Source organism: Malurus melanocephalus, unplaced genomic scaffold (genome assembly GCF_030028575.1).
Source record: "Malurus melanocephalus ecotype Western Australia unplaced genomic scaffold, MMel_1.1 scaffold_0, whole genome shotgun sequence".
Lineage (NCBI taxonomy): Eukaryota > Metazoa > Chordata > Aves > Passeriformes > Maluridae > Malurus > Malurus melanocephalus.
Genome location: NW_026623232.1, coordinates 2,902,288 through 2,918,688, shown reverse-complemented (window position 1 = coordinate 2,918,688; position 16,401 = coordinate 2,902,288). Strand labels below are relative to the sequence as shown.

At 39.3% G+C, this 16,401-nt stretch overlaps 1 protein-coding gene across 1 annotated transcript; it reads left to right on the top strand.

The window, feature by feature from the left end:
- Positions 1–1,470: 1,470 nt before the first annotated feature.
- CFL2 (cofilin 2) lies at positions 1,471–5,606 on the top strand. Its single transcript, XM_057364577.1, has 3 exons — positions 1,471–1,778; positions 1,881–1,957; positions 2,049–5,606. The coding sequence occupies exons 1-3, from the start codon at positions 1,519–1,521 to the stop codon at positions 2,159–2,161; spliced, it is 450 nt and encodes a 149-aa protein (XP_057220560.1). The 5' UTR covers positions 1,471–1,518; the 3' UTR covers positions 2,162–5,606.
- Positions 5,607–16,401: the final 10,795 nt, after the last annotated feature.

Sequence of the window (16,401 nt, the reverse complement as noted above, 5' to 3'; positions counted from 1 at the left end):
GGCGCCATGGTAAGGGCGGCGCGGCGCGGCCGGGCGGGGAGGGCGGTGCAGGCGGCTGGCGCGGCCCGGCGGAGCCGAGCGGGGCTGAGCAGAGCAGAGCAGGCCCGGCCCGGCCCGGTGCAGCCCCGCGGCCTCCGGCGGCCATTTTAGTCTAATTTTAGCCGGGTGCGGGGGGAAGGGGCCGCGGGAGCGGCCGCGGGGCAGCTGCGGGCGACGGGGCCGGAGCCGGGAGCCGGGGGCCGGGGCCCGGCGGGCGGGCGAGCGGCTCAGCGCTCCCTGCGGCACCACCCGGGCGTGCCTGTGCCCGACGGTGCGGTGAGGGGCGGCGGGCGCGGGCAGAGGGGTTTCGCGCTCCTCCCGAGGAACCGCAGTCGCGGCTGCCTGGTGCCCGCGCCCGGGGAGCGGCCGGGAGCGGCCGTGTGGGTGCTCTGGGGCCGGGGCGGGGGTGTCGGAGCGCAGGGCCGGAGGGCGCGGGGCGGCGGGATTCTCTCCGTCCGCGCAAACAAAGCGGGGAGAGGGGCCGGCGGCGCCCCCGGGGACAAAGCCGGCGGCTCCCTGCGAGCCGCGCACCTGCCTTCCCTCCCCGGGCAGCCTGCGCTGGCAGCGCCCGCCTCGGCAGATGTAATTGCTGGACCGAGAGCAAGGACGCTGCAGATGGGCTGAGCTCGCTCGTTCACTCGCAGTGGGGTTTGCTAAATTATTTTCCTTTTGCCTTGAGCTCCCCATTTGCCCTGCCGGTGTTTTGTTTCCTTGCTGCTTTAGGTTCGTGTTCTGAACGGCTTGCTTGCCTTATGCGGAGCTGTACAGTTGTAATTGGTATTTTTATATGAACGAAGAGTAGTCAAACAATAGTCCTGCAGCARTGTGAAGTAAAATTCGGGAGTTCTTAAGGCGCGGTGTTGAAGCTGACACAATGCAGAAAACATTTCTGCTGCTTGTAGAGCCTTACCTCACCCAGCAGAATGAGAGTCATGACAGTGCTGGATGTGAGCTGCTGCTGTAGCGTTTGTTCTACTAAAAGAAAAAAAAAAACCAACAAAAAACGACCCACCAAAACCCCACCCCCTCCTATCCCAACTGAAAATTACAAACTCCTCTCCTATGTTCAGTTCCTACCCCCTCATCACTCCCTCTTCCCCTCCCCCCAAATAAGCCAAATGCATGATAAGGTAAAGGAAAACTTTGAGTAGTRTAGTTGTGTGACTAGTTGTATGAAACTGCTGTCCAAAATTGCAGTTGAAGTTGTTGAGATCTGCATCAAGAAATTACTGAATTTACGCCTCCTTTTTATCTTCTGCTTCAGTCCCACAAATATTACTAAATTCATAGTGTGTTCAGGCTGAGTATAGTATTTTTATTCTTACGGGGGCAGGCAGACTTATATATCTAGCATTATGGGCTATCATTATTTTTTTTTTAGTGAGTRTTAAATTTTGCTGTTTAAATTATTCCTTTGATCTCATTTTACAGGCTTCTGGAGTAACAGTGAATGATGAAGTCATAAAGGTTTTTAATGACATGAAAGTAAGGAAATCTTCAACCCCAGAAGAGATTAAAAAAAGAAAGAAAGCTGTTCTCTTCTGCTTAAGTGATGACAAAAAACAAATAATTGTAGAGGAGTCAAAGCAGATATTGGTTGGTGATATTGGTGATACTGTGGAGGACCCCTATACAGCCTTTGTGAAGTTGCTACCTTTGAATGATTGCCGATACGCTTTGTATGATGCCACATACGAGACAAAGGAATCTAAGAAAGAAGACCTGGTATTTATATTCTGGTGTGTGAAAGCAAAGCTTGCTGTTAAAATTGAATATTCTGGAGCTACCACTGGATGACTTAATAATTGTTTTGTTGTGGCTTGCTTTTTTTTTCTTTAAAGGGCTCCTGAAAGTGCACCTTTAAAAAGCAAGATGATCTACGCAAGCTCTAAAGATGCCATTAAAAAGAAATTTACAGGTATGGACCTAAAAATGCTTTTCTCATCAATTGCAATGCTGTTTAGATGTTGAGGTTCTCACAAGTACATTGTTGTCCATCTATCTTTCAGGTATTAAACATGAGTGGCAAGTAAATGGTTTGGATGATATTAAGGACCGTTCAACACTTGGAGAGAAATTGGGAGGCAACGTGGTAGTTTCACTTGAAGGAAAACCCTTATAAAATACAGACAAGTGCCATCTGAATCTAAGGAGCTTCCATTTCTGCAGCTCGTTCAATTGGAATAGTATTAGTCTCCCCATCCCCTCCCCTCCTCAAAAACAAGCCCCTTCCCCACCACCCTGAAGGAGATGTCATTGTTAAGCAGTCTACCAGTGATTGCCATTAGACTGTTTAATCCTGGTARTTTTATGTAGGATTCAAGGAATGCTTTCACGTCATACTCTTGGCCAAAACTGACGTTGCAGGCATTCCTTGCAACATGTACAATGAATGTGATAGTTAATGTAAATAGTCTAGCAGACAGCGAAGGGTAAGCTAATTGAATGCCTTGRAAGTATTGTCCACTGGTCGGATGGTAGACTCTCTACAGTATTACTTACAGTTGCACTTGATTGCAGTTCCATGAGGCTCTTGTGCATTCATACACCTCACCTGCCTTGACAAGCCTATTTTTGTGACATGGCAGCACACAACACTATGCATTTAAAGCACTTTTTTGTAATATGTTTGACCTGCCCCCACCCCAAGGAATGCCAATTAAGTTGCTGTGACTGTGTCATCAAATTATTGTAGTACCTCAGTTTCATTCCTGTTACATGCATATCTTTATAAATGAAGTAGCTTTTACGATGCCTTTCGTTTTCCATTGAATGTACACTACTGAACAGGAGTAGAAGTTATCTGTTTACCATGAGTCTTGAAACACTAAAGTTTTGTAAAACATCAGTCATGGTGGCAATTTCTGTATTAAAAAGAGCCTTAAATGGAACATTGTTTTTTGAGATCAAAAACTGGCCACGTTGCAATAAAACTTGTGGCTTATTACAGAACGTTGCCTTGTTTTCATTGGAAAATATAGTTTTTAAGTGTTTAAGCATATTTCAAATAACTTCTGTGGGAAGTATTGTAAAGGTCAACAATCATTAATCTCATCTTAAATAATGCAAGTTTTTCATACTGATTTAGGCACAGCTTTACAATACTTTGTGGCTCTGTTCTGCCCTTGCGATAAAGGACCTGCTCCTAGTTTACCATAACATGAAAGAAGCTACCACTGCTGGAGACCATTAGTTCCATGAAACACTTGTGTCAGAAACATAAAAATACGAAGTAATTAACCATGCAGCGTGTTTCATACCTGAATGTTCTTAAAGTTCTACACGCCAGAGTAAAACCATGCACSAGTTTTTACCGTTTGGCATCTTTCTCGGTAAGATGATGTGTAATGACAGTTAACAKGCAGAATATGAAGCTGGGAAATAATTTTTGTTTCTGGAGTGTTGCAGTTAGACCGACTCAGTACAAGAATTAGCCTAAATGAACTGTTCTACTTGTTAGCTTCTATGTAAATAGAACTGGAAAGTGTTTGCCACTACTGAGGCTTGCATAGGGGACGTGTTTTGGCTGGGAGCCAAATAATGCTCTCCTTATAGAGAATTTGATCTGCTCTGTGTGAGCAGTCCTCCGTTAGCCAGAGCTATTTATGGCAAACACATGCTTTTGTATCTTGTCATCGTTATCCACAAATGGCAAAACTGGACATGATTCTCCTGGTATGCATAAAGGAGCGCTCTTAGGCAGCCACTGGCAGCTGAACTGTACATGCTGCTAGAAGGAATGCTCTTTTATCATTACCTTATTTTAAAAAGTTGGTAGAATAGAAAATAAAACTTAAATATTTCTTTATGTTCAGTCCATAGCCCTTTTTCAATGAGGAAGAGATAATAATCCAAATACTTTTTCTTTCTTTTTTCCCCTCCCCAATAGTGGTACTGTGTTTAGGCTCTCTTGTACTGTAGAACTTTAAGACTTTATTTCAGGCTTCTGGCTATCCCTATGACTTGCACACCTCATTGTGTTAGCTGTTCTATGTAGACTAAACTTTACTAGAATTTAACTAAAATGGCATGATGACCACTGACTTACTAAGTGTATTTATGAGTCTTGGTTTTGTTCTACAAAACTCTCCTTTCAGGTACCTTTTAAGGTTGCAAAGTAACTGATGGTATGCATGTTGTCTAGATAAAAAAAAAAAAAACCACAACTTTTTATTCCTCAAAATAGTCTATTTCTGATCATTCATGTTGTATGCAAAGCCCAGTTTAATGTAAAGATCTTTGTGCTTTATGTTTGACTTGAGTTCAGTACAGTAAAATGAAATTATCTTTTAACTGATTTTTCACAAGGAATAAATTGTTTATTTAGAAAACGCCAAAATGGACAATGTTAAATTTTAATAAACCATTTGAATTTTCATTTTAGACAGTAAACTTTTTTTAAGGAGTACTGTGTTTAAATTTATTGTTTGTCTCTGCTGCAGTCTGGAAAAATTTCTGTGGCTTCTTAGTTGAATATTATAGGTTCTCTTGTTTGTTTTTTTTTTTAACTAGCTTAGGAATATATTCACTCAGTCCAACTAGCTATGAAATTGAAGCACAAACTGTATTTATGTAAGATTCCTACCAAATTAAAGTTTTGGATCCAAAAGGATCAGCCTGCCTTCARTTCTTTCTTGAAATGACTGACTGACTGACTGATGTGAGGTCCAATTCTGATGGCTTGCTTTTAGAAAAAACAAAAACAAAAAAACAAAAACCAATAAAGTGCTACAGAACTGTTACTGTTTGAATTATGAAACAAATGAGAGACAGCTGGCATCTGTTCCAAAATGGTTTGTCAGCTGTTGTTTTCTGTCATTATGCAAAATGGTGAGGGCCTCATTGTGATCGAGAAGTGGAGGAAAATCCTCTCAAGCTGAGTATCTTCTGTGTATCTCTGTGTAGACGTGACTTTTGGATATCTTGGCTTCAGTTATTTTATGGATAAAGAAATGTTAAATAAATTTTTCATGAGAGTAGCTTGTGCAGAAATGGCATTTTCCTTCTAAAAAAWTTTTTCAAAGCCAGCATTTGTTTTGTTTGATTTGGTAAATCCTGGAAGAGGTACAGATAGATGGGATTTATTTCTCTGAACAGGGAAATCAATCCAAGACTACAGTATGTAAGTGAGGTTTATGCTTGTGGTGATTTTAGTAATGCAAAACTTAAAATTATACCGAGTGTAAGAATCACTCCTAGTCAGATCATGAAGTGAAGTTTGAGGATGCTCGTTTAAAATCCAAAGTGTTTCTCCAAGTGGGAGAGTCTTTCTGCTCTACCATTCCCTCAGAATGAGTGATAGAAAACAGCAATTGCCACAATTTGATAATAAGCTTTACTCTCTTATGCCAATTCCAGTATAAACCAAATTTTCATGTCTGCCTATTTTTTATAAACTTCTGTAAGTTCCCTTTAGTTTGTGGTGGCGAGTAAATGATTGTAGAGTGAAAAGACGGCACTAACGGTGGATCAAAGATATCAATGTAGCACCTGTCTATGAATATTGAATTTCTTTGAAATATTTCTGATTTTGAAAACCTGGTATAAATAAAATTAACTTAAATGTCTTCAGTTGTTGAGTTTGTTTGTGTGCTAGACAGCACATACACTATTCAMTTGTTTCTTATCTTTGGATACTGTGAAAGGAGAAGTTGTGGAATAGCTGGATTTTTGTAACAGGTTTCATCTTCTGCTCATTCAGTTCAATMTCCAACTGTAGCAAAATCCAGCACCAGTGGCTCTGGAGACGGGTATAAAGAAATTTTCCATGGGTTGGTTCTAGRCAAGCTTTTTCTTTTGTTGGATCCCAGTTCATGTATTCAGAAAATTAGATTATTTTTATRTAGTAAATGTAGCAAAAAAGGTATATTTACACTGGTGAGTCATTTGTAATACAGGGRAGAAAGTGAACTGTTGCACTGTGAAAAAGGAAAGATGAACAGATTATCATTTTGGTATCAGTGACATCTCTCTTCTTAATACAAAATTTATTTGGTCTAGGAATATGTTATCTTGAAAAGTTAATTTTGTAAAAAAAAGCTGTCAAGAAACAGCTTCATTTGATTCTCTGGAGAAGGCAGAATTTTACAATGTGAATTAAAAAACTCCACTGTTTACCTAAACAAGCCTTCTCTGTGGCTGTGGGAAACATACATGAGATTATTTTAAAAAGAATGAAAGGTCTTATTCTGAAGTTTTTTAATACAAATAACTGTTTGATTTAAAAATGTTCTAATCTTACTAAATTGATATCCAGTGCTTGACAGTACTGAATTTGGACATTTCCCTGCCTCACCTCCCATGCTGTTAAATCTGCAGTTATCTCCRTAATATTTCGCACTACTTATCTATGCATTCTATTTCTAGCATTTAAAAAGAAATAAAMCAGTAAAAAATAAATCCTTTCACAGGAAGTTCAAAGAGGTAATTTATGTTTGTTTGATGATTTCATAGAATTGTCTYTTTACATTGTAAAGCTTACAGAAAAAAATGTGCTAATTGAAGGCCTTGCACGTAATTTTAACATTCTTCAGATTCTGTGATTGTGTTTTTAATACCTCATTGTAGGTTAATGTTTCAGGTAAATGTTGTCAGCTTTGCTTCATAGTTGCTTAGAAAACTAATGATTGGAAAAGAAACTTGAAGATGCTGCTGATTATTTTAGAAGTTTCTAAATGTCAATTCGGATTATAAAATAGACAAACTTCAATTTCCCACTGCTAGCCTAATTTTTATCCTTGTACAGGCTTAGAAATGTATGTGTAAGTGTAATCATGCCTCTCCCCTTCCACCTCTTTATTTTTAAAAACAGCTGTGTCACTGCAAATCCCTACCATCTGCTCACCATCTCTTGTAAACGTTTATGGACAATCTGCACTTGTACCTTTTAGTATCTGTTTTCSCTCTCTCTTGTTTGTGATTGTAGGAGTTTGATTTAGAAAAATTCACTGCTGTAATATTGTGCTCCTCAAAAGCTTTCCTATTGTGCAGAAAGTTAAAAGCGTCAGTTAGTCTCTGGTGAGCACAGCTGCAGGATATACATTGGCTTGAAAAAAGAGATGTGATTCTGAGAACCAGTTTAGAGAGCCTTATTTGTGTCTGCTTCCTCTTAGTGGCAGCACTGCTTTCATCTGTGACCTTCTATTAAGGCTGATGTGAGAGCTAAGCTTTTCTTCCATTTTGGCTGTTTCAACAGAAAATGGAATGTGCATGTAGCAAACAAGGTGCAGAGAAGCAGAGAAGGTTTAGAAGCAGCAGTTTTTCCTACAGACMTGTACATCTGGCGGTGGGTAAAGGGTTACAGCAGAGGATTTGTTTCATTTTAATTTCAGTAGGGGCCTGCAGCTGTAATGACTGGGCTTATGTTATCTTTTGCTCTGCCTGAACATACTGATTCCACAGTCTCATCTGTCTCAATGCTTTCATGCAATGAAATGTGAGCACACAGTGAAAGGTGATTTACTCCTACAAAAGTGAAGCCCTGCTGCAACAGTGCTCTTTTGTCATATAGAGAGCTGCACCTAAGCTGTGTTTGAACAACCYTTTAAAAATGTGTGGGTTTTGATCACACCAAATACAGTAATTAAACTATTGCACGAGGAGTGAGGATGAACGGGTGTAGTTCTTAATTAGGTGACTGCAAATGACAAATATAATTCATGGTCATATTTTTGAATCTTTGCTCTGTTATTTAAGTGTGACTTAAAGATGAAACGCTTTCCTGTCCACACAATTCATTGCCTGCATAAATTCTTTTAAGAAGCAKTAGAATAATTTTAGCTTTTCACTGAGTATACTGATGCAGAATCTGTCACCTGAGGGTTTTTGGTAGTCTGCATTGACAAACTCCTTTTGTAGTGCTGCATTATTTTCCTGCATCCACACTTCAAAATCAATTCCCAGAACTCTCYTTCCAAGTAACCAGAATTCCTAAACAATATTTATTCTGTGTGACTAAAGTAGAAAGGCATCTTGTAGAACACCCATAGGAAACAAATGCATGGTATTAGCCTGCGTGGCCACTGAACGTGTTTGGCCCTGCGTACCGTCACTGACTGTTGGGTTATTCTGATAAAAGGTCAGCTCATTCAGATTTGTGTGGAACAGCCCAACACAGAAAATCTGTGGAAACGGGAAAGAATGTTTTAATTTTCTTGCAAGCTGGGTGTGATAACTACTTTTTAACTTTTTACCTGTCCTGACAAAAACACCTGGCTTTGATTCTAGCCAGTTTTATCGATTTGGTTTAACAGGTGCAATGGTTGGAAGTATCTTCAGGACAATCTATATTTAGGTATATAACCTTTTGATAATTCTGGCAGTTGCTTTGATCTCATTATTTCAATTCAGTCACTTCAACTCCATTACAATTTTAACTGCTTAGAGTTTAGCATTGCCAATGCAATCTCACAACACTGCTTGAGCAACATTTAAAAGTAGACATCATCAAAATTAGTAGTAATAGAAATCAGTTTTATTTCTACAGCTGGTCTCAGTTTTGCCAGGAGGATGACAACTCTCTTAAAGTTAGGTGGTCTTCCAAGGAGTTCCTGACTGAACACCTGCCACAGATCTTTGTGATAAGACTGAAGAAGTGTTGGAGCATATAAGAGCAGTTTGCTTTGCTTTCTTGAATAGCTGGATGGATTTCCTCTGCTGGAAGATGTTGAGGTCACTGTGGTATTGATGTTTAAAGTATTTCACCTTCTATTTCATTCTGAATAGAATGGACAGACTGCAATTACAGCTTTTTGTAGGGGTAATGCAGTCAAGGATCTCAGCTATGAGTTTCATTTTTTCCCTGAACACCAGAAGGCAGAAAAAGAGTGTGTCTCGACCCACTATGTAGCATGAAGCCAAAATACAGCACTGCAATTACATGGAGGCATCATAATTGTTTTCAGCTATTGTAATTGTTTTCAGCTATTGTACCTGCAGGTACATAATGTGATTTTGTCGTATGAGTTGTGCACGGTCTTGGAAAACTCCAGAAAAGAGCTGTGGTAAGAGAAAATAAAAAGTTGAGATACTTCCAGTGATTGCTTTGTGCACACCAGATTTAAGAAGCATGTGTCTGGCTCTGTGTTTATCTGCACTTATTTTGTGTGCAAAGTAATAATGACACATAAATATATATTTAACACTATTAGTAATTCAGAATCTTATGTTACTTCAACAGTTGTTTTCTACAGAAAATACTGAGGGTAAGATTTTACCTGTTTGTGGTTGTTTTTTTTTTAGCAATGGTGTTAATAACCTGTTTTTCTGCTGTAATAGCAAAAAGATGTGTGGAAAGATGAGAAGAGTTATTTCTCTTTGCATCAGCACCTTACTTTGTGTGCAAATACAGATCCTCTCAGTTTCTTCTTAAAATAGTGTTTGAATCACATTCAGTGGTTAATGGACCAAAAATAGGATTTTTGTAAGTCACATTTTACAGTATTAATGTGAACATGCACATGTTTTTTTGAGCTATAAGATTAAAACTTTGAATTATAGAAGGGCATACTAGGGGAGGGAAATGAGTAACTTTTTAAAGCTTCTATTTTCCTCTGCTAACACTTTACTTATTATTCCTTAAGTTACCCATTAGAATATCTGCTTTTTCTTTTTTGTCAGTTTCTTGGTTTTGGTGTTCTCACTTTCCCCACAGTGCATCATGTTTCAGCCTAATACAGACTGGATTAAATTGTTATCAAAGGAAGAAGGTTTTATGCATGTGACATAAAGTTTCTGTAGGAAAGAGTAAACTGTTTGCTTGACCCAGTTTTATGGAGCTATTTCTTTGTACAGAGATGGGATCACAGTTAAGGAAGAGGAACAAATGGGTTTGCTGAGAGTATTTAGGAGCACTTAGTGGGAATGAGATTATTATTGTAGTGCTTAATCCTGAAATAATCATAGACCATCTCATCAACCTTGCACCAGCATTTGAGAGAAATAAATTTTCTTGCTACTTTGTGATATTAGTCTGAGATAATTTTCTATTATTATAAACTTGGAGCTCTCCAGATAAATACAGAATATTTCTACCTGTGATCAGTGTTTTGATGTTTTCATGTATGTTGTCTTTAAAAAGATYATTTCCATCTAGTGGAAATGTATTCCTGAAGAATACATATTTTATGGGTCTGAAAATTAAAGTGAAGGTTATAGAAGCAACCACCTGATTTAATTTTTTGGGGGGAATTCCTATTATGTTATCAGGCTTGCTTTTCCATCTATTGGGCCCAGTATGAAAATGCACAGAAAGGCTGTTATGGTAACATAGTATCTGTCATCAYTGACATTAAATTCATTTAAAGTAGTGAAGTTACAATCAAATCACACTGTATGCAAAAGGAATAAAAAGTATTTGCAGATTAGAATTTGTCATTTTCATAGACAGTAACATTCAGTTCCCTTTGAACGGGTGTAAATGTCCTGCCGTGTCTYTGTTTCCTTAACGATGAAAATGACAAACCCAAGCCTTTCCCCTGCCTTTGATTTGCTCTGTGTCCCATCTCCTCCAAAGTATTTTCCCTCTTCTGTCCTGCACGCAGAAATTGCTCACCTGCTTCCTCTAATCCTCTTATTTACCTCATTTACCTCAGTTTCACTTCCTTTCATCACCTTTTTCTCAGATTTTCCTCTGGCCCTATTCCCTCATATTAGAAGTGTCCTTTAGTCTTTATCATAAACAGAGAGCAAACAAGGAAAAAAAACCCACAAACCAAACAATTTTTGATCCATTTACAGTKTTGTCTTATTAAAAATATGAATCCTTATGCAGAAATTATTCAAAGAGTAAACCTGGCTACAGTTTACCAAAGTGTCAAACTGTTTGAAAAARTCTCTTGAGATGTTTGAACAGTTCCATTCTGTCCACAGGATTTGACTCCGAAATCCAGACTCTGCCATTTAGATGGGAAATTGCCATATTGAGTTATTTTATGCTCTCCTCAGTGCCAGAAGCATGAACTCTCCCTTTTTTTTTGCAATCATTAAAGCATCTGATTTCAGCTGTTAACTTCCACCAAAGCGGTTAARTACTTAACAGTGTGAGGAACTGCTATGATGTACGAATTTATGATAAATTGAAAACCAAAGCTGCAGAAATAGTGTGAAATAAACTGTGTATCAGCACAGAAGCTCCAAGTTAATTGCACAGCTCACTGGTTCATYGCCAAATGTACTGCTTCCTAGTGAAATCAAGAAAATCTCAGTATTATAAAATGTGTAGAAAACTACTACAAGAATTAAAGGCCRTATTACAATCCTACATGTTAAAAAAGTCAGATTCAATAAACCTTGAAGTAACCTTTTGTATAATCAAAAATTAAATGAATACAATACGTTTTGAGAGTTTTCATTGGCTTCCTTTTTCTGGAACCTTATATTAGGCTTATTCATCTCCTTGGGCTTTCTCTGCAGTCAGAAAGAAAATTAGAAACTGACAACATTACAGTAATAATCTATTTCCTTTTCTGATCTTGAAAAGAAAAAAATGTCTGGTGAAGAGATATATGAAGTAGAGCCATCTGAGGGTGCTATTTGACAATGTAATGAAGGCACTCTAATATCACAAACGGGATAACAGGGGGATTCCTGCAGATGCTGGGATGAATGCTCCCCATCTTTTTGGCTGGTGCTTACGTCTGCCTGATCAGGCAGTCCATTTAGGAATCCACGCTACTCACTTATTTTGGAAAAGGGTTTTTTTTTAATTTTTTTGCTTGTTTAGGGAGGCACAATGCCTGGAATGTTTCAGATRTTATGAGAATTGCCTCAGCCAGCATCTGGTATGCAGGGTGTCCATGSAGGAGCTGAACTTGGTGTTCATTGAGTGCTGGAGCATGTCCAGAGAAGGGCAGTGGAGCTGGTGAAGGGTCCCGAGCTCAGATCTGATGAGGAGTAGCTGAGGGAGCTGGGGGTGTTCAGCCTGGAGAAAAGGAGGCTCAGGGGTGACCCCATCACTCTCTACAGCTGCCTGAACACACTGCCCAGAGAAGTGGTGGAGACACTGTACCTGGAGGTATTTGAAAGATGTGTGGGTTTGGTACCTGGGGATGTGGTTTAATGGTTCAATGGTGAACTTGACATTGCCRGGTTAACAGCTGGAATCAATTATTTTAATCCCTTCCAACTCAGCATGTTCTATGATTTTATAAATGATTTTATGATTCATGACAGCCACCGTACTCCTGCATGTTGTTTATGTATCTCCAGGTGATGCCAGGCTCCTGTGTTAYGTACATCTTGTACAGTTAAGTCCAGCTCTTCCAGGAAGAATTGGGCATTCTCTGTCCACATATCACACAGCTGGTGTGTACACTCACAATRTATTTAACTAAGATCAGAAGCATCAGATGTTTGGGTTTCTGGTAGGTAGTGAATGATTCTGACATCATCATATTTTGTCTTTGCTGGCAAACCTAGGACAAAAATCTGGAAAGCCTAATGACCACTGGCATCTCAGCTTTTTGTTGTGCCCCTACTTTAAACTGTGTGTTCTTCAGCATTCTGACTCCTGYAGAGCAGTGGGGAAATTCAGTCCATGAGATCTCAGCTGCTGATCATGCAGCACAAGACATGTAAAGGCATTTCAGTGTTTAATTTAAGGTGAAATTCAGAGTTAGACTACATCAGACATGTGCACCCCTGACTCCAGCTCTTGCTTCCTCCCTTCACTCCTTTTAACAGTGTTCTGACCACCCTTCCCCCATGAAGATCCGTGATATGAATTAACTGAATTCCTCAGATTCTGAAGTTCTGATTACAAGCTTCCAGAGCCTGGGAATCCTGCCATGCCATAGTGTTCTGAAGGGTGTAGGCAAGCATGCTCCCTATACAGCACAGTCACTGAGCGTTGAATACCTAAGGGMCAGCACTTCTAGAGAGTCTGGATTTTGCTTTGTTCATTTAAGTAGAGAAAAAGTTTGTTCAGCTTCAGTTTCCTGTTAGCATTCCAGGTGAATTGTATCTAGCAGTGTTTTAAGTGGAAAAGTCAATGATTAATTTACTATAGACTAGTTAGAAAACACAAATAATAGGCAAAATAGCTCACCTRATATGTATTTGGAATTTAACCAGTRCATACATATGCTAAATATACATAAAGTTGGAGGGGKTTTTTGTCAAGATTGATGTAATCCAGGCATAATTAGGTGTAGCTCCATTAAAACCAGCAGAAGTAAGAAATGCATATTAGGAGTTTGTTACTGTCTGGAATCTGTTCCTGTGTGACAGCCTGGTCTGATGGCCAAGACTTACCCTTTGACACTGCCAAAGCACAAATTACTGCTTTAACACACCCTCACATTGGATGCAGCATGACTTCACACCTTGAAGGACACAGGTTACTGGTCAGGATCTTGTTTGCCTGGTTTCTGCCTTCAGAACCATACGAATGTTCTGTGTCAGTGATTAGGGAGCAGACATCTAGGAATCACACTGATGTCTGTATCATTTTGGTGATGATATATCATCATYGTATCTAGCTCACTTTGCACTTGTAGATTCAGCTCTTAGAGATCATAACATGAACATCTCCAGCTCTAACACATGCCTTACTCATGTTATTTGTTTGTTTAGTACTTCCCTTTAATAAGCCAGGTGTGGTTTTTTTTTTGAAGAATCCGACTGAGTTGTCAGAACAATCCTTTATTTGTTTTGATGGCTTAACATCACTGTGAGTTTAATTTAATTCCTTCAGGAATCATCTCCCAATCACTGTCTCTGATCAGAGGTAAGTGTGTTTTTCTCAGCCTAAGCTCCAAAGATGACATGCCAAGAAATATTTCTGTGCACTCACTATCTGGGAAGTGAGACAGGMATCTCTGTAAATTATTTCTACAAAAATCAGGTACTGCTGCAAATACAGCATTCCCCATATTGCCAGRGCTTGCAGAATGGACTCATTGAACAGGTCAAAGCTGCTTGGTTCACTTCTGCATGGGAATTGCTTGGTCTTGTGCACTGCTGAAGGCCAGGGCTGTCACAGCCAAAGCACACAGGGGCACAAGGTTACCCATATTCCAGCTGAAAGGTGTTCCACAGCACCCAAAATGTCTGTGAGTCTCACCACAGAGCTCCTTCCCTGCAGGGGTGGTGCAGGTCAGCACTCCCTACATGTGAAAGTTTGCACATCGCTCTCCTGTGCAAACCTGCCTGCCAGGGAATAGAGAACTGATCCCATCCAATGGGGCTCTCATTCCAGTCACTGGCTGTTGCCTGCAATCAAGCCACWTTGCCCCTCCTCTTCCCCCCTTCCCCAAATGGAACAGGTGCAACTTAATTTTTTTCTACTACTACAATGGAGATGATGTTCCATAATCCTGCTTGGATGCCTTGAGGCCTTATTTTAATACCAGCCTAAATATATCCTTGGGCATTTTATTTTGTACTAAATTGTTCTTTATTTAGAATAGCCTTCCATTCCCCCTTTTTTTTAATTCTCTGATGTTATATTCCCTTCTTTTCTATGTTCACATCAAGATATTTCTGGTAAGATAGCCTTCTTCATCCCCTTCATTGTTCTAGCAGCACCTCTCAGTACCTGGTCCAGTTTGAATCTATCTTTTCTGAATGCATTTCACCAGGCCTTAACACTACCAGTTATGAAGATGCGAATGCATTGCTTTYTCTGCATCTCAGGATCCTCTGCCTTCTTCCACAGAAGTCTGATTACATCAGTGACTGGTGACATATATATGACCAGTTTTTCTGGTGAAAAAAATAATATCTAATTCTTTTTCCTCCTCTGCTCTTACATAATTTTCTTTTGGCCCATCAAGAGCATCACTTTGCATTATTCACTAAAAATTCCATCCTATTTCTGCAGTCCTCATGGTCATGGAKATCTTCCTGCATGATACTCCAGTCCTCTTCTGTATCAGAGGTACCCTTCAGGTTTTTGTTTTAGCAGCTTTTGCTCACTCATTCACCTCCTATTTTTTTTTGTGCCAAGGTCATTAATGAGAAGATTAAATAAGATTGTTCCTAAAGTGAATCTAGGAAACTCCATTAATAATCCCCCTTTCTCCTGACAGAAAACTTCTCTTCAGTCTCTTACATGCTTTACAGTTCATATGTTAGTCTTGATTTTCATCTTAACTAATATTATACAAAATACCTTCAGGAGTCCAGCAGGACTAGGTCTAGAGTCTATCTCTGTAAAGAATACATCATCATTTTATGCAATAAATATATCAAACAAGTCTAAAATAACTTATCCATGATAAGTGGGTACTTTTATCCTACTTCTGATCCCTCTTTATCTTTTATTATGTTTCCCTTCTAAATGTGTCATAAAATCCTGATCACTATTCAGCTCAGAGATACATGCTTTGGCAGCTGTCTAGTTCATTTATTCTCTTTCTTGGTGAAATAAAAAAACTAATATTAAGAAATTGATATCTTGCTTTTATTATTAATAAACTAAGTCCCAAATATTTGGTACTTCATTCAAAATTAAAATGCTAAARTTAGAAAAATTATTTTCTAATATTTTGGTAATAATTGTTAAACAATATCTTCAAAATGCACAAAAAAGAGGAAACATGAAAACAATGAAACAGCTATAAATCTTATTGTGGATGGCATTCAAAAATTCTATAAACATCATATAGCCAGCTTTCAAGTAAGCAGCATGCTGTTATCTCACTGTGGACCCCTCCATGACAGCCTTGTCACCCAGTATGAATCAATCAGACTCAGCTGTGACATTGCACATCCTTAAATTTCAGCATTGATGTGTTTTAGATTCAGAACCAGATGTCAACTGCAGGTGACCTAAAGAAGAGGGGGTTGAAAGAATTGGTAGAATGCTAGGACGGGACTTCAGCTGAATATGTGTAGATTTAACTGAACCTGATTGAACCTTACTCGCTCTTGTAATTTGATTTAGCTCATCACAAAGTTTATACATCATACACAATCACATCTCAAAAGCAGCCAAACCTTTCATGATTCATATAGAAATCAGAGAGCTGTGTACCTTAGGGCACTGGTTCAGAGGCATTGCAGAGGGAGGAGAATCACCTAAGGAATCAGCAGTATGGCACATTTTGCTCTTCTTTCCCATAAGTTTGTCCCATGGGTACTGACTTGTGTAACTCAATTTTGGTTTGTTTGCAGGATTTGATACAGTGTTGTAACATTGCAGATCACTGGTGTGTTTCATGGATCAGAAATTCATGTTTGTGCTAAGATAAAGTAGTCATGGTTAAGCAAAATTCTTAGCTGTTGGTGGCTCAGAGCTGAATTTGTGACTATTTGCCTGGGACACAGGATTACATGAAGTCCAGAGCTGAGAAAATCAACCCAGACTGGACAGGGAATCCATTGCCAGGACATATTACTGAACTCCTCAATCTTCAGTGC